The sequence below is a fragment of the Candoia aspera genome, chromosome 1, assembly GCF_035149785.1.
Source record: "Candoia aspera isolate rCanAsp1 chromosome 1, rCanAsp1.hap2, whole genome shotgun sequence".
NCBI classification, from domain to species: domain Eukaryota; kingdom Metazoa; phylum Chordata; class Lepidosauria; order Squamata; family Boidae; genus Candoia; species Candoia aspera.
The window spans coordinates 56,962,654-56,988,400 of record NC_086153.1 but is presented as its reverse complement, the minus strand read 5'-3'; the positions used below and the strand labels follow the sequence as shown (position 1 = coordinate 56,988,400).

The 25,747-nt window shown below is 40.1% G+C and overlaps 2 protein-coding genes and 1 non-coding gene across 3 annotated transcripts in view; 2 read left to right on the top strand and 1 right to left on the bottom strand.

Moving 5' to 3' along the window:
- Nucleotides 1-53: 53 nt before the first annotated feature.
- TRMT61B (tRNA methyltransferase 61B) lies at nucleotides 54-8,989 on the bottom strand. The gene is given in 8 exon segments (XM_063304561.1): nucleotides 54-164; nucleotides 166-224; nucleotides 377-445; nucleotides 953-1,173; nucleotides 5,091-5,182; nucleotides 5,519-5,709; nucleotides 6,676-6,778; nucleotides 7,977-8,989. Coding segments are annotated over 8 exon segments (1,587 nt in total). The 5' UTR covers nucleotides 8,784-8,989; the 3' UTR covers nucleotides 54-119.
- Nucleotides 8,990-15,062: 6,073 nt separating this feature from the next.
- Nucleotides 15,063-25,747, top strand: part of WDR43 (WD repeat domain 43) — a 42,125-nt gene continuing 31,440 nt past the window's right edge. The window contains exons 1-3 of the mRNA XM_063304550.1: nucleotides 15,063-15,378; nucleotides 18,888-19,022; nucleotides 20,342-20,460. Of these exons, the coding sequence (XP_063160620.1) occupies nucleotides 15,100-15,378; nucleotides 18,888-19,022; nucleotides 20,342-20,460 (533 nt within the window). The 5' untranslated portion in view covers nucleotides 15,063-15,099. The remainder of the gene's footprint in view (nucleotides 15,379-18,887; nucleotides 19,023-20,341; nucleotides 20,461-25,747) is intronic.
- LOC134488683 (small nucleolar RNA SNORD53/SNORD92) lies at nucleotides 23,400-23,477 on the top strand. The gene has a single exon (XR_010067002.1). It is a non-coding gene; the product is annotated as a small nucleolar RNA SNORD53/SNORD92 (small nucleolar RNA).

Sequence of the window (25,747 nt, the reverse complement as noted above, 5' to 3'; positions counted from 1 at the left end):
TTGTCTAAGTTTATTTTATTTATTTTGTTAAACACAATAGTGTATTGAAATATACTGTATCTTAGTCAATGTAAAACACATTCAATGTTTCCCAAATCATACACACAGCAGAAGACAATTTAATGTGTTATTTCTGATGAAGTACAATCTTCAAATTGGCAGATTACCATCTGAAGCAGTGTTTGGATATAGCACATTGAATTTCCTCAGCTTTACAAGGAATACTATATGGAAGGGGAAAAAAATTAATGATTTAGTAGACAATAGCATAGTGTTTTTATTATTCATTTCTCATTTCTAAAAATGCTTTCATAGTGCTTATGAATAACAGTAATAATTAATGTATAACATAAAATTTTTGCTAAGTCATTCTTACCTGTTTGACCAACTTGATATGGGAAAGGTTTAGCAATGTAAGGTGGGTTTACACTGGCAGAAACAAGAGCTGTTGAGATAAAATAAAATATGTAAATGACCAATATCCTTTAATTCAAATTTGCTCCTGAAATAGATCTGCTATGGAACATCCCATCCCTGTATCAAACCTCATTTTCTTTTCTCCCCAGCTCTAGGCACCTTAGCCACTTTTCCTGTTCCTTTCCCATAGGAGGATGTGAATTTTATTTCACATTGTCATCCCTCAAGGAAAGCAATGTCAGACATCAGGCTAAGTCTTAATGCAGTTTGTTTCATTCATAATTTCAATGGAAGAGAATGTATGTAGCTCAGGGTTGAATGCTAGGGAATTCCTGGAAGCTTGACATTCAGACAAATCAGCCATCAATAGACCCATAGAAATAAACCATATTTACACACCATTCAAAAGAGACAATAAAAAAGCTAAGAAGGAAACAAATCCAATCTATGATCCACATCTTCTGAACAAGACACATGACTAGGATACAGTATTTCAGTTACTATTACAAAGAAACCACCATAATTTATTTCCTACCTTCATTTCCTCTCTCTTCAGCAGAGACATCATTTTCATAATGACAAACGGTTTCATTATCGATGTTTAGCTCAGATGCTATATTTTTAAAAACATTTCTCTTTTCCCAAGTAGCTGGGCATATTAGCCAATCTCTATGTGTTACTTCTAAAATCTTTTCACAGAAAAGGGCTAATTTCCTGATCCGGACCGCTTCAATCAGTTCAACAACCTGAGTGATACTGGTAGAGAAATAAGCAATTATGTGTATCGCAAATGAATTTCTAAAAATGTATAGAAGATAGAATTTATCTTGTAGCCCAATCTTAATGCATATTTATTCAGTCTAGTCCCACAGTTATTAGAGAGGTTCATTTTTCAGTAAATGTTTAGACAACTGCAGACATGTTGAGTTCATACATGTTAAGCCATAATGTGGATTGTTTGCTTTGGCTTAGACTACCATGTAAATCCAACCATTATGGTTTAATAAACAAGGGTTAAACTACATCTTAGCATGATGTCTGAACCTTACCTTTCAGTTTGGTTAAAGACAGAATCATAGAATTGTGGAGTTGGAAGGGAGCATAAGGATCATCTCTTCCAACCTCTCTGAAATGTACAGAAAACTAATTAAACCATTATTGAGAGGTGTCTGTCCAGATGGAGAATTCTCAACCACCACAAGGATACTGTTCCACTGTTATACGTATCTTATCATATGGTGTTCTTTCTTATATTTAAGTGAAATTTAAGTACAGGTAGTGTCATGAGTAATGATGGCGAGCAGGAAGGGGCTCCCATCCAGGGTGGAAAACACATGCGTAGTACTGAGGAATTAAGCAGCCATTCAAAGAGACACAGATCAGGCCTGCCTTAGCTTTTGGGGTTTATATGTCTGGGTTTTTCCCACGCTTATTCAGTTTGTTAGGATTCTGTTTATGTAGCAGTAATAAACACTAGAGAACTACTCCTCGACTCAGTGTGATTCTCACTGTTAGGACAGGTAGTCCTTGAGTCACAACAGGAATTGGGACTGGAATTTCTGTTGCTAAGCGATGCGGTTGTAAAGCGCGATGTCACATGATTGCATTGCTTAGCAATGGCAATCCACACAGACCCGTTGCTGTCGTTAAGTGAATCCCATTGGTCATTAGTCGAGGACTCACCCCAATCCAAGCCATTCCTGGCTTGTTCCCTCCCAGCCCCAAGCCTTGATAAGGTAAGGGACTGCCTCCTCTGTCTCCTCTTCAACTCCCCCCACCCACCTATCTCCCCTTCCATCTCTGCCCTTTTGGCCGTCCCGTACAGCAGCACTCCTTGGCAGCACTGGGGCTGAAGTAGAGGCCTAGGGCCTTCAGCAGTCTAAGCTGTCCCCCACTGCCCCTGGGCCTCTACTTCAGCCCCAGTGTCACCAAGGAGTAATGCCTCAAGCCCCATGCCATGGCCAGCCAGCCAGCCTAGTGCCATAGTGCAAAGCCCCAGCCACCCCTGCTGCCCTACACTCCACAGACCCAGCTGACCTTTGCTTTCTCCCACTGCTGACAACACACTCGGCCTGGCCCTATTCAAGGTAGCTGCTGGCTACGCCAAGCCTTCTCCCCGAGGCTGCTTATGCTGTTGTCCAAATAGCGCGCCATGTTCTTGTGATGCTTCAGAAGGCTTCTGAGGCCTTCTGTAATCTCGCGAGAAGGCCGCACCCACCATTCTCGAAATCATGCCAAATCATGAGAAATTTAGTTTTTTTACTAATTTATTACAAGCTGTTCTTTTGGGTAAAAGGAAGCCAAAGCCCTCAGCACCCTTCTCATTCTCACCTGGGAAACTTAAAATTATTGCATATGTCATCTGCATACAACAAAGCTGGAATTGCACAATCTGCTAACATCGGAGGGTGATAAGCAGACATGAGAGCTTGTATTATTGAGTTAATATACAGATTGAAAAACAGGGGGCTAAAATACACTCTTGCCTTACCCCTCTCTGATATCAGTTCCAGAAAAACTCTCCCAGGGGAACCATCTAAACTCTCAGTGAGATTAGAATAAAGAATCTGGATAAGAATCTTTTATCCAATGAGGAACTGTGTGGTTTTTTGCATAGCCTCTCCTTTGGAAGCAAATCAACAGCTGATTTGAAATCCATGAAGGCTGCAAAAAGGGAACCTTTGGATGGTGAGTATTTTTCAGCCAGATGGTACAGGACCAGACTATGTTTCAAGATTGAATGGTCTTCTCTGAATTCTTCCTGTTCTTCATGAAGAATATTTTCACTTTGGACCCAATCCAATAGTTCTAAATAAAGATACTTTGCATGCAGCTTGCTTATTGTGTCAAGCAAGCTAATAGGTCTATACCTGGCAGGGTCAAGTTTATTTTTTTTAATTTTAACAAAGGATGACAATGGCTTCATTCTATTCAGATGGAAAATGTGCTGTGCTGCTAATATAAGTAAATAGATCAGCCAGCACTGAGGCCCATCAACCTTTATTTTCCTTTAGCAACTGGAAGGATGAAATCCCCTCCAGGAGCTTTCCCAGGTTTCAGATGTAATGAAATCCTTAACCTTGGCTATAGGCACAGGCAGCCATTTGGGAGGTACAGTACATTACAGTGGGGGAGCACCACTTGGTAATTTAATAATTCTACATTTAAAATGCTCCAAAAGTAATTCTCCCAAATATCAGCAGGATTTTGCAAATAAAACCTGAATGTCTACCCATAACAGGGCAGTTGACTAAGCGCGAGAACCAGATAGGATTTTTAAATTTAGCTGCTGTAGTTAATCTGTTCCAATCTGTTCTCAGCACTTGCTGTTTCTTAGATTTTTAAAAGATCTTTATAGATCTTACTGTATTCTCTCAGTGATTGAATGGAACTCAATGAGTTGTTAGACTGAATAGTATATACTGCAGAGAGGAGGGCTTTTTTTTTTTTGCTTTATAACAATCTGTATCAAATGAACGTTTGGATCTCATATGAAAGGGGCTAGAACAAATTGATGGGCCTGGAGAATATGGATAATACACTGGTAATATGATAATACCTGGTCAGAGGAATCTGTTAAACACATTTAAGAGTGAAGTTAAAGGAGGGGTTCTGAATTCACAGAGTAGACAGGCTTTTTGTCACTCTGGAGGACCATGGAAAAAGGAGACTGCTAAAGCAGAGTTGGCTTTTAGTTTGTTTTGTTATCCAGGAGGTGTTTGTAAAGTTATATTGAGCCTGGCTTAGTTTGTCATATAAACACACTAGAAAGGGAGCTGTTTTTCCTGTATTTTTTCTTTTTTTGGCAGCTGCAGTGTGTTTAAATCCTATGAAGATTTGTTAAAAGAACTCAGTATATTTAGCCTAAAGAGAAGGAGACATTATAGTAGTCTTGAATAATTGAAGGGCTACCCCACGGAAGAGGATATAGATTATTCTCCACAGCAACTGAAGGTAGGACAAGAACCAACAGGTGGAAGCTTTGCAGAGAGACAGCCAAACCCCAAATAAGGAGGAATTTCCTGACCATGAGAGCTATTAAGCAATGGAACAGCCTGTCTCCTGGAATTGTGGGTGTATCATCACTTGAGGTAGTCAAACTAAGGTTGAACACCCATTTTGTCTGGGGTGGTCTGGGGATTCCACACCTGGCAAGGGGTTGGACTAAAAGACCTCCTTTCAACTCTACAGTTCTATGATATAATAATCATGCATCATGCTTACTGTAATTGAACCATGCCATAATCAGTTAATTCAGATATTTGAAAATGCAGCATGATTAATGACTGCATCTAGATACCAAATGCATGACACCATTTAAGTTTAATAAAGCTACCTTAAGAGAACTGGGTAGGGCATTTGAGTGAGATGTTTCACAACGTGTGAGAGTTTGAATGTATAGCAACAAAATTCATGTGGTTCCTGCTCCTAGTTGATTTCATATACATGTGCATCACAGCCACTTCACTGCATTCTTTCCTGCAAAGTGAAGTGGTTCTGCATGTACACATATGTGAGGGAACCAGAAGCAGCTTTAAGGCAGCGATATTAGTCTTGCAAAAGATTTGTCTGCTTTAAAAATTTGAAGAGAGGTGCTCTTTCAAATGTTTTGCACAACTGTACTCTCTAGGCACTGAAAACCAAACATGGAGATTTAAAGAATGAATACTTACTTTGTAAAGTATACAACACAAACCCCGCCTTGTTTAAGACTTGGGAAAACTGCAGTTAAAGCATTCTGAGGGGAAAGCATGTCCAGAGCTACCTTCCAAAGGGGAAAAAAAAACCCGTTTAAATAATATTTAAAGTGAAACACAAGGTGTAATACAAGTATCCATTGTAATGGGTACTTGTATTAGACATACTTATTGTACTCTAAGACTTGTGCCAGTACACTTGTTTTGGCATAAAGCACCTCAATGTTTATAGCAGCACAAACTCATAAACCATAATGTCAGACTGGCTAGATTATGGCTTAGTCATGATAAACTAAATGTGTTTTTTTATGGTGCTAAAGGTGGTGTTATCTATTTTAAGTCTCTAAGCCACTTAGGAGTTAGAACAGGAAATTATGACTTTATTTTAGAAAACAAGTACTTACTGCATCAAGTGTTACAGATTTCAGATCTTCAGCTGCAGTCAAAATATCTTGATTAATGAAATCCACATTATTGGGCCACTCTTTAGAATGCCCTATTTGCCATGCATCACACCATTGCCAAAAATTCTTCTTTGCCAATTTGTGATATTCTTCCCTGATTTCATAACTTATAACACGTCCTTGTGACCCAACTGAAAACAAACAGAATATAATTGAACTGAATGATTTTCCTTTTTATATAAATGGTTTCATAAATGATATAGAAAATAATAAAATAGCCAAGGAAGGCCCAAGATCTGCCACTAAGGCTAGCCTATCACTCTTCCTCCTGCTGCTATCATTTCTAACTGTGCTCCCTCCCATACCCCCCTTCCCTAATTTTAGCAGTCCTGTCATTCACCTTTGGCTAGCTACTAGCCAGGTGATCCACAGCCATTGATTGGAGAAGTCCTCATGGCAATATATAGTAAAATGACCCTTCAGAATAATATCTGTAGGATGGCAGTTTTCTCCAGGGATGTCAGCAATAGGAGATTACCTTCCAGATTGTCACCTACCCTATTTTAGCCCTTAAGCAGCTGCTTTATTTCACCAAACTGTAGGACTGGCAAGAAAAAACATGAGGAAGAAATAATAGGAAAACATGGGAAAGTTACAGAAGGAAACACCATAGAAAAATTCTATGAATAGGACACAATAATTGCATGACAGTATGTCTGAAAAGCATCTTGATTCTCTTATTTCATTTTCAATGTGGCATTACCACCAAAAGGTGCATAATACTTTATTTTCTATTCATTTCAGATAGCACTACAGTGGCATGTTCAGACAACATACTAAAACATAAACCATGGATTACAAATCAAAACAGCTAAGGCAAAACCCCAAACCCCACATTATATTTAAGAATAATTTGGGGCATGATAATCACAAGAAGAATAGACTATGTTCTGTGCTGGAAGATCCTGGTCTTAACCCCTGCTTTCTCCTATTAAAAAGATAGCAGGAATTTCTGCCTGAAGCCCAGTAAAAGCTGTGCAGTCAGTGTGGGACTAAGATGACAAACAGTCTGATCTAGTATAAAGAAACAGAAAGAGATGGGAGCTCTGTCAGCTGACACTAATAATGAAAAGCCTCTCCAAAAACTGACATTTTACCTGCTTTTGATAGAAATAAACTCATACCGCCAGAACCAGAACCAGCTTCCAATACTGTGTCCCCTTGAGTGACATCCATTAGCAGCAGCATTGTATTGGCATCCTATTGGTTAAAAGAACAAAGATGACAGACGTTTTAAAGCTACTATTCAAACAGTATTGAGAGGGGATTTTTCTTTAGTCTGTCCAGCTTCAATGCAGATAGTCTTCAGTATATCTGGGCGGCAGCAGCTGGAGCAGCTGTTCACACACAACTCCTCCAGAGACATCAGGAGTATAATCTTATATGTGTAGCCATAGAAGTAAGTCCAGCTAGAATCTGTCGGCCCCACTGCAAGCTCAGTTTGCAGTCTAAATTAGCCCAGGCACCTTATATTTATATATATTTATATATATTTATATATTTATCTCTCTCTCTCTCTCAACTCTGCAAATTCTCAGCAATTGCTACGCTGTCTGGAGAATTCCGGGAGGAAGGGAAGTCCATGGGTCTGAAGAATGTCCAAGTTGGGGAAAGATGTCCTAAATAATAAGATGAAGCAGTAAGGATACCATACATCTATCACTTTCTCTCAGCTTTAGACCCACTATTGCAGTGTTGCTCAACCTCAGCAACTTTAAGATGTGTGGACTTCAACTCCCATGCATGCTGGGTGGGGAATTCTGGGAATTGAAGTCCACACATCATAAAGTTGCTGGGGCTGAGAAACACTGCACTACTGAAATGAAAGGATCATTGGAATACAAGGGGCATCATACAGGTTGTTGTTTATTCTTTCAGTCGCGTCCCACTCTTCATGACTTCATGGATCAGTCCATGCCAGAGCTTCCTGTCAGTTGTCGCCACCCCCAGCTCCCCCAAGGTTGAATCCGTCACCTCTAGAATAGCATCCATCCATCTTGCCCTTGGTTGGCCCCTCTTCCTTTTGCCTTCCACTTTCCGCAGCATTAGCATCTTCTCCTGGGTATCCGGTCTTCTCATTGTGTGGCCAAAGTACTTCAGCTTTGCCTTTAATATCATTCGTTCAGGAGCTGGGCTAAAAAAGTAGGGAAAGTCTGATGTCCTTTAAATCCCTAGCCAAGGAAAAAATAGGAAATACTGTATATATGTCAGGCATAATTAAAAAAGACTCGGGGGGAAAAAAAAGTCTTGTTGGGTCCCAAAAAACCAAGGCCTATTTTATCAGTCCTGTTCTCAGAATGGGCCCACAAGATCTCAATGGAGCCAGCTGAAACAATGGGAACTGTAACATATTTGGCAGCCCCCAGGATGGGAGTTGGGGAGTGCTAACAATATTTACCTTCGGACTGATGATGGCAGGTTTTCGATCCATCAGCAGCACGTATTCTTCTAATGACGGCCTCCTAATTAGCAACATTTCACCCCGGGACGTTTGGAACAGCTGCCCGGGGAGTTTGCCAACGATCGCTGAGAATCTAATGAAACCGAAATGCGTATTACACATTCCGGTATCGGAGAGCAGGCACTGAGTCTTCAATTCCGAGCCGTGTTTTCGATAAGCCTGTACTAGAATCAGCTCCCCAACTCGGAAGGGACAGTTCTTGGAAGGCACGTTCTGGATTTTCTCGGAGAGCGAGCCTCGATCCAGCTGGGAATCTGCCCCAGGAAAACCTTCCTCTTCTGCGACGCCGGTTTCGCGTTCCTGCGGCTTGGACCCCTTCACTTGCGCGCTTCTCAGGGCTCTGATCTCCGCAGAAAGGAGCTCCTCGGGAATCGTCTGGCTCAGCCTTTCTAAAGGCGACAACGACCTTCTCCGAGCCCTGCCCGTCTCCGTCAACCTAACGGAGTCCCACGACGATTTAGGGCTACCTTGCCTTTGTGGCTCATCCCCTCCGTCTCTGTCCCTTGGCGAGCTACAAAACACCCGGCGACTGATGCCTTGGGAGTCGACTCTAGGCGCTCCTTGCAGCTGGTACTGGTGCGCCTTGGAATGACTGATGCCAGTCCCTGGCACTACAGCCCGGAGATTGCGCCCTTTTCTCCCAGCGTCGCGTAAGGATCGATCCTCTCTCATCTTGGTCCGGAGCGATGCCCAAGTCCCTCCTTGCAGTACCCGCAAACCCAGCCTTCGCCACCAGCACGCCATCGTGGCTTCGGTACTTTCCCTTGACCTTTGGGGAGAGCTGGATGCCGCCAATAAACCAATCGCTTTCTTTTAGTTTCTGTTGGTCTTAATGGAATCCACCGTTCGGCAACTCCCCTAAAGCTAGAGGCAGCTCGCACCACTACACAAGGCGAAGCAGGGCGCAGGCAGGAGTTTTCCTTCCCGGGCTTGCTGCGGAGCCGATCGCAATCAAAGAGGCCTTTCAGAAGAACTAGCTTTCCTCTACTTCAGCTTCCGGTTATGAACGGAATCGTCAATGGAGGGCAAAAGGCAGAGAGAGTAGATATTAATAGAAATACTAAGCGAAAGGAGGAGGATGAAAGGATGCCGTTCGTTAAAAGATTTGGAAGAAATGGGGCTCCTCCCTAAAGTATCTATTCTCTCGGTACCTGTTGAATTGTGCTTCTCTACCCTTCTCCAAGAGAGGCAGAAGTTTAACCGGCTTTGCTTTCTTCACTGCAGTGTGCATCTCCGTGACGGGAAAATCTGTCTGCTGAATTTCACGCAGTAATAATCTAAAAACCGTGTCCAGGGGTTCCAGTGCTTCCGAAGAACGAATCTAGATCACGCGGGTCCTCAGAATGGAAGAAACACAACAAACCCAACGTTTTCTTTCGTTGAACTTACATGCATACCCTGCCGGAGTGGAGTAGTCTGCCTTCTGCTTTACGACTTTAAGCATTTTAATTTTTTTGCCTTAAGTTCTACGTATATATAGTGGTCTTGCCCCGCATATGGAGGACTATTAACTGTAATTGGGAACCGGATGTTTGGATATAAAACCATTCGACCTTTAGCCACGTGGGAAGAAACGCGGAAGCGATGATGTAAATGACCTGCGCCGAATTAGTCCCACGTGGCTCTCCAGCGATTTCGTGTTGGGCTGTGTCTTGATTCTTCTACTGTAGTAAATTATCTTTGGGCTTGCCTCTCGTTCCATTTCCTTTTGAGCTTTTCTTTTGATTGATCGACTATTTATTTGTTTATTCAGGAGGCTAATTATAGTTGCCAACCGACTCTGCTCCTTGTTTGTATTTCAGCTATTGACTATCCAAAAAAGGAAATTGACGCCTTTATTGGATGTTAGTTGTGGTAGGATGTTTTAGAGTTTGCCATTTTGCTCTTCTTTCTTTTTCTTTGTCCGAGCCTGATTCTGTTATTTGTTTGTTTCTGTTATACTATTTTTATATTGGTTTGGTGTATTGTGAGCTGTCCAGAGTCATTCCTCCAGGGTAAAAAGTTTTAGAAAGGCTGCTTTAAAGATTCAAACAAATTGGAACAGATTCAAAAAAGCAGCAAGGGAACTAGAAAATAACTTGTGTGAATTAAGTCGTGTGAAGACAGTTGTTTTTTTCCTGTTAAGTATACCCAACCCTTATAATTCCTGCAAAGTATATTGAGTCGGCTTTATAGAAGATAACCACTGGTAAGATACTATATATTGCCCCATGTGATGCAGAGTGGTAAGGTAGGAGTATTGCAATTGAAAACTCTCCCCATGACCTGAATTCGATCCCAGCAGAAGCTGGATTCTTGGGTAGCCAGCTCAGGTCGACTCAGCCCAGCTTGCTGGGGAAGGTGATGACTGGGGAAGGCAATGGCAAACCACCCCGCTATAGTCTGCCAGGAAAACATCGTGAAAGTGGTGTCCTTCCAAAGGGTCAGACATGATGCGGTGCTTGCACAGGGGACTTTTCACCTTTCACAGGATACTATATGCTTCTCACTGGAAATTACATTCAGTTCTTCATTGGAGGAATGGCAGGTTAAGCTTTGAAAGTATGTATTGTGGTAAAAAAAACCTATAAATATCTATAAATAAATCTGATACTCAGTTTGGAGATTGGACATAATTCTTCAGATAGTCTTCTACTACATCTGAAGTTTGGGTTCGTTCAGCATAAGGTTTTAAAATACCAGATTTTGTGGATTCGCCATTAAGTTAAGGATGGACTGTGTCAGACTAATTAAAATTCCTGGTAATTCTTATTTTGGCTACTTGTGTCAACCTCTGCTTTTGATTCTATTATATCTTAAAGCCCCAAACTGTTGTATGATTCTATTTGTTCCAAATTAATGTGACTTAAAAGAATAGCAATTTTTTTCTGTTATTAATTTGTAAATTATTTATTAAGTAAATAGGTTCACTGTTATAACTTATAGGTCATAACACAACAAAAAACATACAGCAAAATAACAATAAAATAGCATGATATAAAAAAGTGCTAACTGTAAGATAGGATCACGATAAAACCAAGGGCTACAGTTAGGAACTTAAATTTTTTTAAGCTTAATGACAACAAAGCATTAAAAGTAGCAACCTGACTCCAAACAGTTGAAAACACATCTGAAAGAAAATAATTCAGTCATTCTAGGTTCACACCCTTGAGTTCACCTACCATTAATAATTTGGCTCTGATCTCATTGTAAATGGGGCAGTGGAGGATATAGTGAGTACTGTTCTCTACTTGACTGGCACCACAGGGACCAAGATGTTCAATAGGGTGCTTACAAAATCTCCCTTCAATGTGCTGAAGGCATGGTCTGCAGCTGAAAGGATGTAAAAGCCTTTCTCAGTGGAGCACTGCTAATATTAACCAGATAATGGGAGAGGCTTCTATGTTTTTTATAGTAGTGATACTGGGATAAAAAGTTTCTTATAATGCCCCAACAGTGCAAGATTTACTTTAACAGTGATAGAAGGTAACCCTACCTCCTTCCTTAGATAAGCAGCAGGGATACCTTGGGGAGACCCAAAATCTTCCTTATGTTCCAGTTGGGCATTAACCTTCTCATCCCACCCCAGATCTTAGCCCCATACAACATCTGGGCTATCATCTTGCCCTGGAATATTTTAAGTGCAGGGCTACCAGCTGTCCTCCTTTGGAGTGGAAAAACTTCAGGATAGTGCCCATTGTAAGTTGGGCAATTTCTAAAACAGTGGATAAATGTGTTTTCCATATAAAGGACTTCTCAAAAGTGATACTTAGATATTTAAAAGAGGTGCATTGTTCTATTTATTGGGCCTTTATTGTCCATCTGTGTTTGATATTACTTTTATCGAAGGCCACTAACTTTGTTTTTATTATAATTCTCAGTTTTTCCCTTTCACAATAATCATCTAATTTGGCCACAATCTTCTAAGGCCAATCTCGGTAGAGGAAATGAAAGCCATTTTGTTGGCATATATTAAAATTGAAATTTTCCATCCACAAGTGGGGGAGAAGAAACCTTCTGACTTCATGGCCACTAAATATAATTGATATAATAGTTGAATAAAAAAGGAGCAAGTAAACAGCCCTATTTGACTCCTCTCTCCAATGAAATGAGATCTGACAAAGAACTTTGTGACTCTTATTCTTACTCTGGCCACAATATCAGTATATAATTCAGTTATTAGTTTGAAAAGGTGCCTATCAATGTCTGTCCTTGCAAATTTCTCCCATAATTGGGACCTACCAATTGATAGGCAGAGGGCAGATGTAAGATTGATGAATGCGACATAGAGTTGTTTAGTATGTCCATTGGTCTATTTTTGGATAAGAGCCTTTAGAGCAGCCTTTCTCAACCTTTTGTCCCTGGGGAACCCTTGAAATATTTTTCAGGCCTCGGGGAACCCCTGCACATTCAGACTCAAATATAGGCCACAAGTTACAACATTGTATTTGTTCAATGTATATATGCACTAACAGTGTTCTTACACTAAAAATAAAGAATGAAACTTACCTCTTTAATGTGAAGTTACCTGAATTTGAATTTTTTTTTAAAAATAAATTGTGATCTCTCAGGGAACCCCTAGTGACCTCTCATGGAACCCTAGGGTTCCACAGAACCCTGGTTGAGAAACCTTGCTTTACAGTGACACAGTGATCATTGTGCTTTACGAATCCTGCCTGTTCTGTATTGGAAAATTATTTCTTCCTCTCAATCATCCAATTTATTCAAGAGCTGCAGGGCATAAAGCTAATAGGGCTAATTGGGTAATATTTGGCAGATTCCTGCTTGTCCTTTTTAAAGATTGGGTAGATAATACTTAGTTTCCTATTAGTAAGTATAACACGTGTTTTATCTATTGCTGAGAAAAGTCTAGAATTCTTTATGTAATTTTACATTTTGTAACTTTTAATGCATTTTTCTTCATACTTCTTTTTTCTGTTTTAACTCTTTGAGGATCTTTAAAAACAAATATTTTTTTAATGAGAGAATAAAGGAGCTGTAAGTATTTAAAACATGCTATCCATGTTATTTCCTAAGGATAAAGAAATAACACAGATACCACACTTTAAATATGTAAAAGGATGTCTTATAGAGGATGAACAGTTCCAGTATGCTAAAGTGCAGGACATAGAATTGTGGCTTTACCTCACAGGATGGGAGTTTCTTACTGGATTTTTAAAAAGCCTTCCAATAGGAAGAACACTTCCACAGTAGAACGTGTTACCCAGAGAGATAATATGCTCCTCTCACTGGATATAGAGAGACTTGACAGCCATCTGGGGGGATGCTTTAATTTGGTGCCCTGCGCTGAGCAGGGGTTAGTTTCAGATACCTAAATGATTCTGTGATTGTGTTTTGCATTTAAATTGGGACATGCAGTTGCTGTTCTTAAGATTGGTCCTGCTTGAGTGCAGGGTCTACTAGTATCTGCACTGTGCTTGCCCACAAGCAAGCCATCCATACATGATGCAGTGAGGGGTTTTTGTATTTCAGTTGGCTTGTCACAGAGCCTGATGCTGATTAGGGATGAGAGGGAGTAAAAGGCCCAAGGTCACCCAGCTGTCTTCTGTGCCTACATCTCCTTGCTGCTAGTCTGGCACCTTTACCACCATACCATGTGTTATTTATAATAACAACAACAACAAAGGTGGGATAAAAAATAAATAAATACCAGCTCTTGGGTCATCCAACAGTTGGACTCCCTTTTTGCACTGAAGATGTTGCCTAGTCTGGCAATGAAACATCTGCAAGAAAACAACAAGGCTCAGCACCAAGGACTCCACAGTTCAACCCTGAGCTACAGATATTCTCTTCTAATGGAAGAATTGACCAGTATTATTCCATATGGTCAAGGTTCAAATTTTGGTTTAAAAATTGAGTTCGCTTTTATACAGTTTTTGTTCTTTTTACTATAGATTGATTTATATATACATTATAGGTTTTTCTTTCAATACATTATAGCAATAAAAGGAATAAAAATAAATGCAAATGAAATGTATCTGTAACTTAAACATTTACAAGGTTAGGCATCTTTATGACTGATATAAAAGATTAAGTAAAGCTTTATTGTTACTTCAAATTTTGGTTTTAAAATGACTCCTGGTTTCAAAAAGCCAGATTAAATATTTGATTTGCCTCAGCAGTCAAATGTAAGTTTCAATCCAAGTGAATATTTGTAGCTCAGGGTTGAACTGTGGGGTCCTTGATGCTCTCTGAGCCTTGTTGTTTTCTTGCAGACGTTTCATTGCCAGACTAGGCAACATCTTCAGTGCGGCACTGAAGATGTTGCCTAGTCTGGCAGTGAAACGTCTGCAAGAAAACAAGGCTCAGAGAGCACCAAGGACTCCACAAATGCAAGCTTACCAGAGAAATAAGACAGTAAAATTTGAAGCACATTTATTCCAGTTTAATGGGGAAAATAAGTCCTTAAACAAGCATTCAGAAAAGCATCTTAAGCTGCAAGTATTTTGATACGTGAATTCATTCAGTGTTCTTTTCTAGCCTAATCTAGAAAAGGTTCTTGTGAGAAGAGGGACAACTGTATTAGGTCTATCATACCTGGGCTGCAGAGGTCAGATTTTTGAAGCACAGGAATGATAGGTCTATTCTTTTAACCACCGACGGTTTTGAGACAGTAGATATAAACGTGAGGAATAAATAATGGAATTAAAAGCACATTCCTATCAATGTCTACTGATATACTGTACATCCTGCTGATTGGGATTTATACATCCCTGGTGTTTATTCCAAATAAATGAATTTAGGATTGTAACAAAAACAAGCAACAACGGAGAAGTGACATTTGCGTTGCCTTCCTCCACAGCTTCATTTCTCCACGTTGCTGGTGCGGTTTAGACCAATGTTTTTCAACCGTGGCAACTTCAAGATGTGTGGACTTCACACATGTTGTGGATTCCGGCGGAGGATGACGGAGCGCAGCGCGTCCGGATGAAGGGCGGAAGGGGCTGCGGCAGGCCGAGCGTGGGGCGGGAGGCGGAAACTGCGCCTGCGCGGGGGGCCGACCACGTGGCTGCATGCCTGCCTGCTGGGAGTAGAGAGGGCCGGGCCTGCAGCGAGCGCCATGGCGGCAGCAGGAGGCGCGGGCGCTTCGGCGGGCGAGCGGGAGCAGGCGTCGGCCTTCGAGACCCCCATCTTCGTGACAGGGAGCCCCTGCGCCTTTTCCCCCCACGAGCGGCGCTTGTTGGCCCTCTCCGGGCCGGACGGGCGACTTCGCGTGTGGGAGACGGCCAGCAGCCGCCTCCACCACGAGTACGTGCCCTCTGCCCACCTCAGCGCTGCTTGTACCTGCCTGGCCTGGGCACCGCCGGGCGCCGGAGGAGGCCGACCGCCTCCCAGCAAGGTATTCAAGGGGTGGACCTGCCTGGCGGCGGCACCAACCGCAAACACACTGAGTTGCGTTTGCGGGGCCTGGGCCTCCGTTCCCGGCCATGTGGAAGCGCCCGTCCCCAGCAGCGAGGCGGGGCCTGTCACTTCACGGGCAGCGGGGGGAAAAAGAAGGGGGAAAAGTCAGCTCTCCCCACAATTGGGATAAAATCACAGCAACCCGTGCCTGGTTTTTCCCCTTTAACGTGCATTTGGAGCCAGCGCAGCTGGGACCCTCCCCAGTCCCCTGCTCTCTCAAGCGCGGAGGGGTGGGTGAGAACGGATCTGTTCCCCCCCGGATCGCGTCTCTTTTCTGAACGCGGCTCAGGCCTCTCCTTTTAGCAGCCCCGATCCCCACCGGGGTTCTTCAGGGCCAAAGCAGCACATGTGTGCTCTTTTGGCTCCGCCCCTTCCCCATCTCATGGAGGCTGGAGAAAAGAAAAGAAGACACGGCTTTAAAATGCGTCAGGGTTAATGCCACCCGTGACTCGGTGGCCTAACCACCCTTTAAGAAGGAATTTAGTTCTCTCTCTCCTTCCCCACCGGGTACTTCATACAAAATTAAAAGTTGGGAAGATAGGAGCATCTATCTTACGAAAAAGAAAGTCATGTCGAAACCTAGTGTGCGTCTAGCCAGTTGAGCATTACAAAGCACATGCTGTGCTGCGAATCTGGGGTCCGTTTCAGGTTTTCCACAATTCAGTTAATGACTCTGGCATGGGGTGGCACATACGATGTGTGCATCTATATGCACATACACATAGTCCATTTTCCGGTATTTTGTTCAGCTTTAGTGCCATCAAGAAATGTGTAGCTAGAAGTGGGTTTTGTTTTTAGGCTGGAATTTGTAAAGGCAACTTTAGGTTTGATCTCCATTCCAGTTGTGGCCCTAATTGACCTCATCAGTTACTCCAATTTAGATCCAATTTGGAGTGTAAAGCCTGTATACCCTCTCTGATTGGCTGCCTGACTGTATCTGAGACTCCTATATACACACGTGCATGCATGCACACACACACACACATCTCCTTCAGTTGTGCTTTTTAATTTTTCATACAATATATAAGACTTTGAAAAGGATTGAATACTTCTCCACTTCACCAGACTTGACAGTCTGTATGTTATGAAATAACATATTTAATTGTTAAAAAATATTTAAAAGTAATTTATAGTATCTGTTTATGAATTCAGACAATTAAAATGCTTTTGAATATATGTAAAAGCTTATTAGCAGTCACAACTACCCTTTTTAGTTTTTCAAGCTTATCAGAAATGGGTTCAAGGATAGAGTTGACATCAAACTAATTCAGTATCCATATACATCTGTTTTTATTTCAATAGGTAGAAATAAAATGGCAAAATAAAGTATTTATTAATAGAGTGAGATTGTGGGAGTACTGCTGCTCTGTTGAGATTATAATCCTGTATGTGTTTGCTTGAGAGTGAATGAAAATGTATAATAAAATTATGTATTGTTACTGGTAAGGGAAGCTTCATGTAAATGAAAAGGATCATTTTGCTCAGTAGACATCCCAGAAAAGGAAAGGATTGTAATGGAAGGAAAGGAGTGCATGTTCCTGCCTTGTTTCCCAATTTTTGTTACTTGAACTTTACTTGTGTATTACTCACTTTCTTAAAAGCTGTAGCATATCTAAAGGTTTATCCAATTACCACATCTTTTCAGTAATGCAAAGTTTCTTTTATTTGTGGAAAACTTTTCATCCTTGTACAAATTTTAAAATCCAGTATTTTAATTCCATGTTCACAATTCAATACAATTTCCATTATACTTTAGTCTCAAATAGTCATTATATTGCCCTCCATTTACTGTTGGACTGCAGTTCTCATAGTTCTGTGCTACTAAGACTAGGTGATCCTGTGAATTGACATTCTTTACAGAATGGTAAATTAGTGCTTAATTTCAAGGTGTGTTATTTCCCCAGTGATGTCTAGTTTAACTAAGAATTATTTATTTTTTCTTTGAGAGCCTTACTTGATGCTGCCTTCTCTGTAGAAATCTGAAACTTGTAAAATGTTCTAGAGGGCTCTGATGATCTGCAGAGTTGGAATAGGGCCTGAAAAAGTATACATATTATATCAAGAATGCAGGTAGTATTATTCTAACATGGTGACTTTTACATCAACTCTGTTTTCTATATCATTTATTCAGTGTTTTTTAAGATATAAACCCTTAAATCATTTTGATGACACCATTGTTATACATTATATCATTGTATAAATGGTATGAACATAAAATTGAAAGCTGTGTATTTTTTTTTTGTTTTACTGTGTGATACTGCTTTAATATAAAAGGTGATACAATTATTATAGCTCCTGACATGATTCTTTCACATTGTAATTCACAAACATGCAGAAACCATAATTTGCTATGATGTCTGATTCAGGGAAACAACATTTTGGGCAAGTAAATTTTCTTTTAAATCAGAGTGGAAAACTTATTTCAAGTTGTGGTTTCCAATTCTGGTTTGGAGACAAACTACAAAACTAGAGAAGACACTGGAATGAGCAAGACGTGGAATCAGAAGAGCCTGAATTGTGTTCCTAACAGCCAAACTGGGTTTGGGAGATATGTCTGAAACAGGTCAATGTGGTTATACCTTTTAGCTGAGAGACAACATTTGAAATGAGATTTGTAGCGTTGGTGTGTTTGAAGCAATGCATATAAACTTTTGTATAGGTTAATCTAAAATCTCTGAAATCAGATATTGTAGTTTACTGGGTGTTCGGGGAACTAGAAAGTAGAATTCTTGTGGTTTCTATAGTTTTTAATTCCAAACATACAGTAATTATACATGAGTTTAAGAACTGGAGCTGCAGGTCAGAGATAGAAGTAATTTTAAATCATAATGGGAGCTGAGAAGTAGGGTTGTGATCAGTGCAGAGGGACTTAGGAAAAAGGGGCCTTGTAGACCCGTGGCGAACAGTAGCAGGAGGCTGTGTCTACAAAGGAGAATGAAATACACATGGGGAATTAATAGCTTCAGAAAGAGAGTGATGATTCCGTTAGATATAGAGCAAGAAAAAGGAAGTTAACCAAGAACTCATTATAAAACAACCAACATTGCAGAAAGACTTTGTTCACTATTAGTAAAGCAAGGCACCTCCTAGGTTGGAAAAAGATAACTGGATTTGAGTATTTTGAATTGTGCCTAAGTACTATTAATACGATGGCTGTTATAAAATGCATTGTCTACTAATTCATCATGACTATCAGATTAAATCAATATTTATTATGGTCACTGACCCTGTGCATGATGAATGTTCATGTTGTTTGCTTAGTGGAAACGAAGGTTCTTTATATTAGCTGGATTTTAATGAGATAAAGATAACTGTTAGGCTTGAGTTTGGATTGTGTTGGCAGATACAGCAGTTCAGCACTCTTGTACAAGTATATGCAGTGTACAAAGGCATGAAGATTCTGTGTTCATACCCCTGAATATGCTTTTGTTTCATATCTCTTTACAGGAAGGTCCTCAAAGGAAGAAGAGGAAATCTGAAGTTGTAGAAGCAGGTGAACAGTTAGATCTTTTGGCTATTGGTACTGCTGTTGGCAGCATATTGTTATACAGCACAGTGAAAGGAGAATTACAGAGTAAACTAGTAAGTATGACGTGCAGCAACATTATTTTTCTCTTAAGAGACATTTTACTTAAAATTGTTAAAGAATAGCTCAAGTATGCAATGATTTTTTTCTGTTTGGGGACAGCAGTGTGATTTTTTAAATCTGTCTTGAGGGCTGCAGAGTGGTGGTATTACAACATTAGCAAAGTGTTTGGAGTTAGTTGTTTCACAGTTTTTATAGTCCTCCCAACTCAAAACATGCTGGGAGTGTTACAACAATGTAAAAAAGATGCTCAAACATATATTTCTGTTTGGGGGAGGCTTAAGAGGTAAAATTGGTGCTTTCAGAAATACAGCAGTTTAAGTTACTGGCTTTGCCTCTTTAAACCTTTCTATGTGATAAGAACATGGCCTAGATTGGGAGGGGGATTTTGTGGGTTTTAAAGAGGGCACTGAGGGTGTTAAACAGCTAATGTACCCATGTCCTTATATTCTTACATTTTACTTGAAATTGTAGTTTGTTTCTTTCTTGAATTTTTGGGGAAGATATATTGATATCTGGAGAAGACTGCGGTATTTATGAACTGTTATTAAATAATGCTTGTGGAACTAGAATAACTGTTCAAAACAAAATAATGAAAACTGTAGTGTGGTTATTCTTTAAATTATATGTGCATTGTATTAACTTTTACAACAGAAATTGTAGTTTGGACATTTATTGGGCCTTTAAAGATAACAGTGTAGTTAAATTAATAAATCTTTCAGAAGAAAAAATCTAATGTATTTTTGGAAGGGGAAGGGAAGAATGTCCATCCCTGGGTATATGATTACAAATAAGCATTTTTAAAAATGTAATACAAGTAGTCCTCGTTTAGCAGTTGGGATGAGCAACTTGGTCATTAAGTGAAGTGGTTGCTAAGTGAAACTGCCTGTGCTTATGATCTTACTTCAGCTTTGCTTTACAGACCTGCGAAGGTCATAAATGCAAGGATTGGTGGTTAAGTTACTTTTTCATCACTGTCATAACTGCAAATGGTTGCTAAATGAGGCAGTCACTAAACAAGGAGTAGCTGTAAATGATAATATTCCCCAAAGTTCTGCTTTGTGAGCAGTAGTTTTAAATATATATCAAATCATTTAGGAAATGATGCAGGAATGATCATATGTACGAATAAATGAGGGTAACATTTTAAAACAAAAAACAAACTCTAAAGCTTAGAGCAGAGTACCTATAAGTATCCTTTGACATGGTTATCGTATAATACTATAAAGCATTTTGGTCACACAGAAGATCAACTAGTTCAATGAAAGTATCATGATACTTTCTGATAACTTTTTTTTTTTTTTTTTTTACCTAGAATGGGCATGACAACAAAATAAACTGTGTACGGTGGCATCAGGACAATGGTTGTTTATATAGCTGTTCAGATGACAAACATATTGTGGAATGGAACATACAGACATGTAAAGTGAAGTGGTGAGTCTGGTCTAGATAATAAGATTTTTGGAATTTCTGTTTTGCTATCATCAGATCAGTTTAGCTCAGGTGGAATTGAATAAGATGTAAAGAATGGGTAAGTTTTTTCTTCTCCGAATGCTAAAATGAAGATTGTTTACTTATTAAATAATATTAAAAGCAAATTTACAATAATAATGAAGAAAGAACATTATGGACATCAGGAAGAAACACTGTCTCAGACATACAGCACTCACACCAAGAGACCACCTCTCAATCTAACCAAAGGCCTGGGTCGAGAACCAGGTTTTAAGGTCTCACTTGAACAAGGCCAGGTTAGGGGCAGTACAGACCTCTTGGGGGATGTTGTTACAGAGGCAGGCACTGCGACATGGAGAAGACCTGCTTCCTAAGTCCCATCCGATTTTGCAGCTTAATTGAAGACCCTGGAGCATGCCAGCTCTGTTGGATCAAACAGGATGGGCAAACACTATGGGAGACAGGTGGTCCTTCAGAATCTCAGACTTGTTGAAATAAGCTAAAATCAGGAAAGAAACAAAAAGGAAGAACTTCACACACGATGTTAACTCACAACATTTGCCATCACCAAAGGAAATTATGGCTCCTAAAATAGCTGTCTTTCAAAGGGTATTATTTACAGAAGATAAGTGTATCTGTGGTTACCAGTTATAATGGCTTTGTATTATCTTGAGTAAAGGAGTCAAGTGGCCTCTGATTACTGTTTGATGTCTAACATGAGTAGGAAGGTGTTTTGAATATGTCCCCTGCTTTGCTTCTCTTTGTTATCTGGAGGTAGGGTGCTGATCTATAGCTCTTGTTATGCTCTCATATACTGTTTAATGCCATACTTGGCCTATAATGTTCCTGAGTGTCAGGAACTGGCAAGTAGGGGTGGAAGTTTTGTCAACAGGGTGTTCTACTTATTTCTTGTCGAGGAAAAGAAAGAAGTGATTTCTCCCCTGCTATGATAGATTTCCTATAAGAATTCTTATTATCCTTGGAAAGATTAGATCAGTAACTTAGAGTAAACATCTCTCTTCCTAATCTCCTTGTTTCCTTCTCTAGTTTCTCACACTCTGTTTTTCTTTCCTAACACAAGAATTTTGGGTCAGGCAACAGCCAGAATTCAAAGTTCCACGGCATATGTACTGCCTCTTCATTTTTATACATTTATTTTAATTGGACTTCTTAGATCTGTGTGCATAAGATTCTTTTTTTATTCAAGGTAGCTGGAATTTTCATAAAAAGTAATGCTGAGGAGAGCTTATGATGATATTAGAAGATAATTAAAATTCCACTAAGTTTGTATAGTCAATCCTAAAAAGTGAAACTGCCTGTGCTTATGATCTTACTTCAGCTTTGCTTTACAGACCTGCGAAGGTCATAAATGCAAGGATTGGTGGTTAAGTTACTTTTTCATCACTGTCATAACTGCAAATGGTTGCTAAATGAGGCAGTCACTAAACAAGGCCAGGTTAGGGGCAGTACAGACCTCTTGGGGGATGTTGTTACAGAGGCAGGCACTGCGACATGGAGAAGACCTGCTTCCTAAGTCCCATCCGATTTTGCAGCTTAATTGAAGACCCTGGAGCATGCCAGCTCTGTTGGATCAAACAGGATGGGCAAACACTATGGGAGACAGGTGGTCCTTCAGAATCTCAGACTTGTTGAAATAAGCTAAAATCAGGAAAGAAACAAAAAGGAAGAACTTCACACACGATGTTAACGATGTTAAGTTTGTATAGGTAAAGGTAAAGGTAAAGGTTTCCCTTGACGTGAAGTCCAGTCGTGTCCGACTCTAGGGGGCGGTGCTCATCTCCGTTTCAAAGCCTTGGAGCCGACGTTGTCCATAGGACACTTCCGGGTCATGTGGCCAGCATGACTCACGGAACGCCGTTACCTTCCCGCCGAAGCGGTACCAATTAATCTACTCACATTTTGCATGTTTTCGAACTGCTTGGTGTGCAGAAGCTGGGACGAGCAACGGGAGCTCACCCCGCCGCGCGGTTTCGAACCGCCGACCTTCCGATTGCCAGCTCAGCGGTTTAACCCGCAGCGCCACCGCGTCCCGTTAAGTTTGTATAGTCAATCCTAAAAACAAGTGTATCTTTCAAAGGCAGATTTAGCTAAGTTGAATTTACATTTTATTTAAGCTTCATCTAACTCTGGATCAGTTCTGATATAATTGTCTGATGCCAGAAAGCCACAATCTGTAGACTGTGTGCTAGATGTTCCCTTCCTTGGCATTCCCTGGTTTTGAGGTTTCATGCTGTCATATCTGAGCTATGCCATTTGCCATGCTATTGCAACTCCTGTATGGTTCTGTTTTCAGATAAATATCCATTCATTGCGAATAAGCCTGTTTGCATTCTTAGATGGGATCTTTCTGAATCAATATGATTTTGATTGCTTTTTCATTTAAAGTGCTTGGATCCTAATTTAATTTTTATTCAGCAGCACAATTCCTTTATTTAATTTTAGAAATGTTTTCAATCCATGGAACAATTAAATGTAACTCAGCTAGCATTATGACATCCTGAATATGCAATTATCATCTTGTGGGCTTCATGAATGTATCTAGTACTTGATTTTTAAATCAAGGTGTAACATTTGCTTATAGTTTGTCTTGAAAAGAAAATACCTTAAAGTTGCAAGAGAGGAAAGCCACATTATATCTGACATCTTTTTGAGATATAATGTAAAATCCAGCACTATAACTTGAACCCTTTGTTTGGTAGATAAAGCTCATTTGTTTATGAACTTCACTTTTTGTAAGCAGTAAATGGGGGAATTTGTATAGAAACTGTTCTTCAAACTGCTGGTTATATATGAAGAATAAAACAGTAAACAGACTTCTTGCATAAATAAGCTGGTCTGGTTCATTTATTTTATTAATTTCTAAAGTGCAGTCTTCAGGTACTTCCAAACAAAAAAATATTCTGCTGTGATGATATCCAGTTGGTTTCACTCACTTCTGATACCCAGTGAGGATGGTTTCCTCTTGGCTGTCTGAGCAGGATGTCCTCAAAATTTAATAACTTGGGTGAGGAGCTAAAGCTTATCCAATCGCATAGTAAGTATGTAGCAGGAAAAGTCCAGAATTAAACACATTTTTTCCTCAGTTTCTCAATGTTAAAATAAGAGCTGGTTTGGACAGAATAGCTTTTAAAAGTAGTGGTAGTAGAGACAGCATAATACTTTTCAAATCTCTCTAGATATAAAATATAAATAATACAAATTGAATTAAAACATTAAATAAGCTGGCATGTTAGGAAACTAATTATCAGGCTTTAGTATCACATACTGTATATTTTCAGGGCTCTACAAAGCTCTCATTGAGAAGAGCATCGCCTTCAGTTAAATGGAATTAAATGGGTGGAATGGGTGTTTGTAACAGCCCGTTTGTGAATAAGCATAGCTTTCAAAGCAGTCATATTGTGTACATGCTCTCAAAATTACAGGTGTCCTTACCCAAACAGAGTAGCATACTGCTAACGTAAAAGAGTTCACCAAAACATCAGATTTAGTTGTTGTGGGGAAAATAGGAGGCAGAAATATACATGCCACCTTGAGTGGTACAGAACAAGGGTGGAATATAAATCCAACAATAAATTAAAATAAATTAAAATTAAAAAAACAGAATTAGTGAACTTATTCCAGCTAAATGATATAGTAGGAGTAGATAACATCATTTGTATTATCCCTAGACAGTGCCTGGGAAGTCTGGGGAAAAAACCTTCAAAAACAGCCAGAATCATTTGAGAGAAGCAAATTGTGATGTTTGTGTTGTTTTATTTATTTGCATGCCTCCTCACCTAGCAGTTCTAGTTGGCTTACATAATAAACCTGGCACATCAGAAACAGAAACATCAGTAGAATGTTGCCACAAATCATGTTGTATTCTCCACTTCAAAGGCTGCCTGAAAAAGCTTTCCTACATGTTTAGGGGGAAGAGCTATTCTGATACCAGGCAGTTTACAACAACAGTGCCTCCTTCTGGACTCACATAACATTTTGGAAGAAAGGAGGAATTTCAGCATACCCTCTAAAGCCTGTGTCATGATTCCTGTTCCAATGTCCTGAAACATCGTAACAAGTTCCCATGCCATGATGGTGCTAACATGTGTTGCTGAACAGGAGGGAGCTGCTGCTGTTAGTTTGTACCAGGCAGGAAGCTGGATGATGCGAGTGCGAAGGAATTCATGTTTGGACTAACTTGCCTGGCCAAGGTCATTACTCAAAGATTGCTAGCAGTCATTTTCAACACCTGCAGTGGAATGGAATTGTATTGACACTGGGTTTGCTTATGGTTTAATTGGGAGAAATCCCGCGCTTTTGGTATTCTCAGCTTTGCCTGTGATTCTGCATACTATTCATCATTAAATTAGATTTCCATAGAATTCTATGTGAGTCTGATTGTTGATTTGGATAGGCAGTCATTACAGCCTGCATCTATTGGGCAGGCAGTTTCTGCCTGCTGTGGGCAGTCCCAAAGGTACTAAGATCCTAAGCCATAAAAGGCATAGGTAATAACCAGCATGTTGAATTGGACTCAGAAGCCTGCTGGTAGCCAGTGCAGCTCCCATAGTATTGGTGTTATTCTGCTGAACTGGTTTTCACCAATCAAGTAATACTGCAATATAAAACTCTTCAATTAATTGGGAAATCACATGTTTAATTACCAGTCCAGTATCTGATTATTTGGGTATTAAGGTGTATAGTAAAAACCCAGTTTGGTGTAGTGCTTAAAGGTACCAGGCTGGAAACCAGGAGGCAGTGAGTTCTACTGTAGTCCTGTCTTAGGCACAAAGCCAGCCAGCTTGGTGACTTTGGGCCAGTCATTCTCAGCCCCAGGAAGAAGGCAGTGGCACATTACTTCCAGAAATGTTTCCAAGGAAACTTCATGGACTTGTCCAGGCAGTTGCCAGGAGTCAAGATTGACTCAAATGCCTGCATGCGCGTGTGCACGCGTGTGTGCACACACACACACACACAGTTTATATTAGTAACAAGGATCTAGTCTCACTGCTTATAGAGATGAATTTTATGGAGATTAGATATTATTTTAGACTTTAGTAATATATCTCTAGTAATATATATAGGATTGGATTCAGATTTTGTCATCAAATCAAGAGGCTTTTTCCATCCATGAAAAGCTTGATTGGAAGAGTTGTTTTCATCCTAGAGAACCATTCCCTACACTATTGCAGAATTTTTGCAGAAAATAAGGAGTTGGCTAATCATCTTCCTACCTTTCACCAGCAGAAACAAAAGTTTGAATCTGATT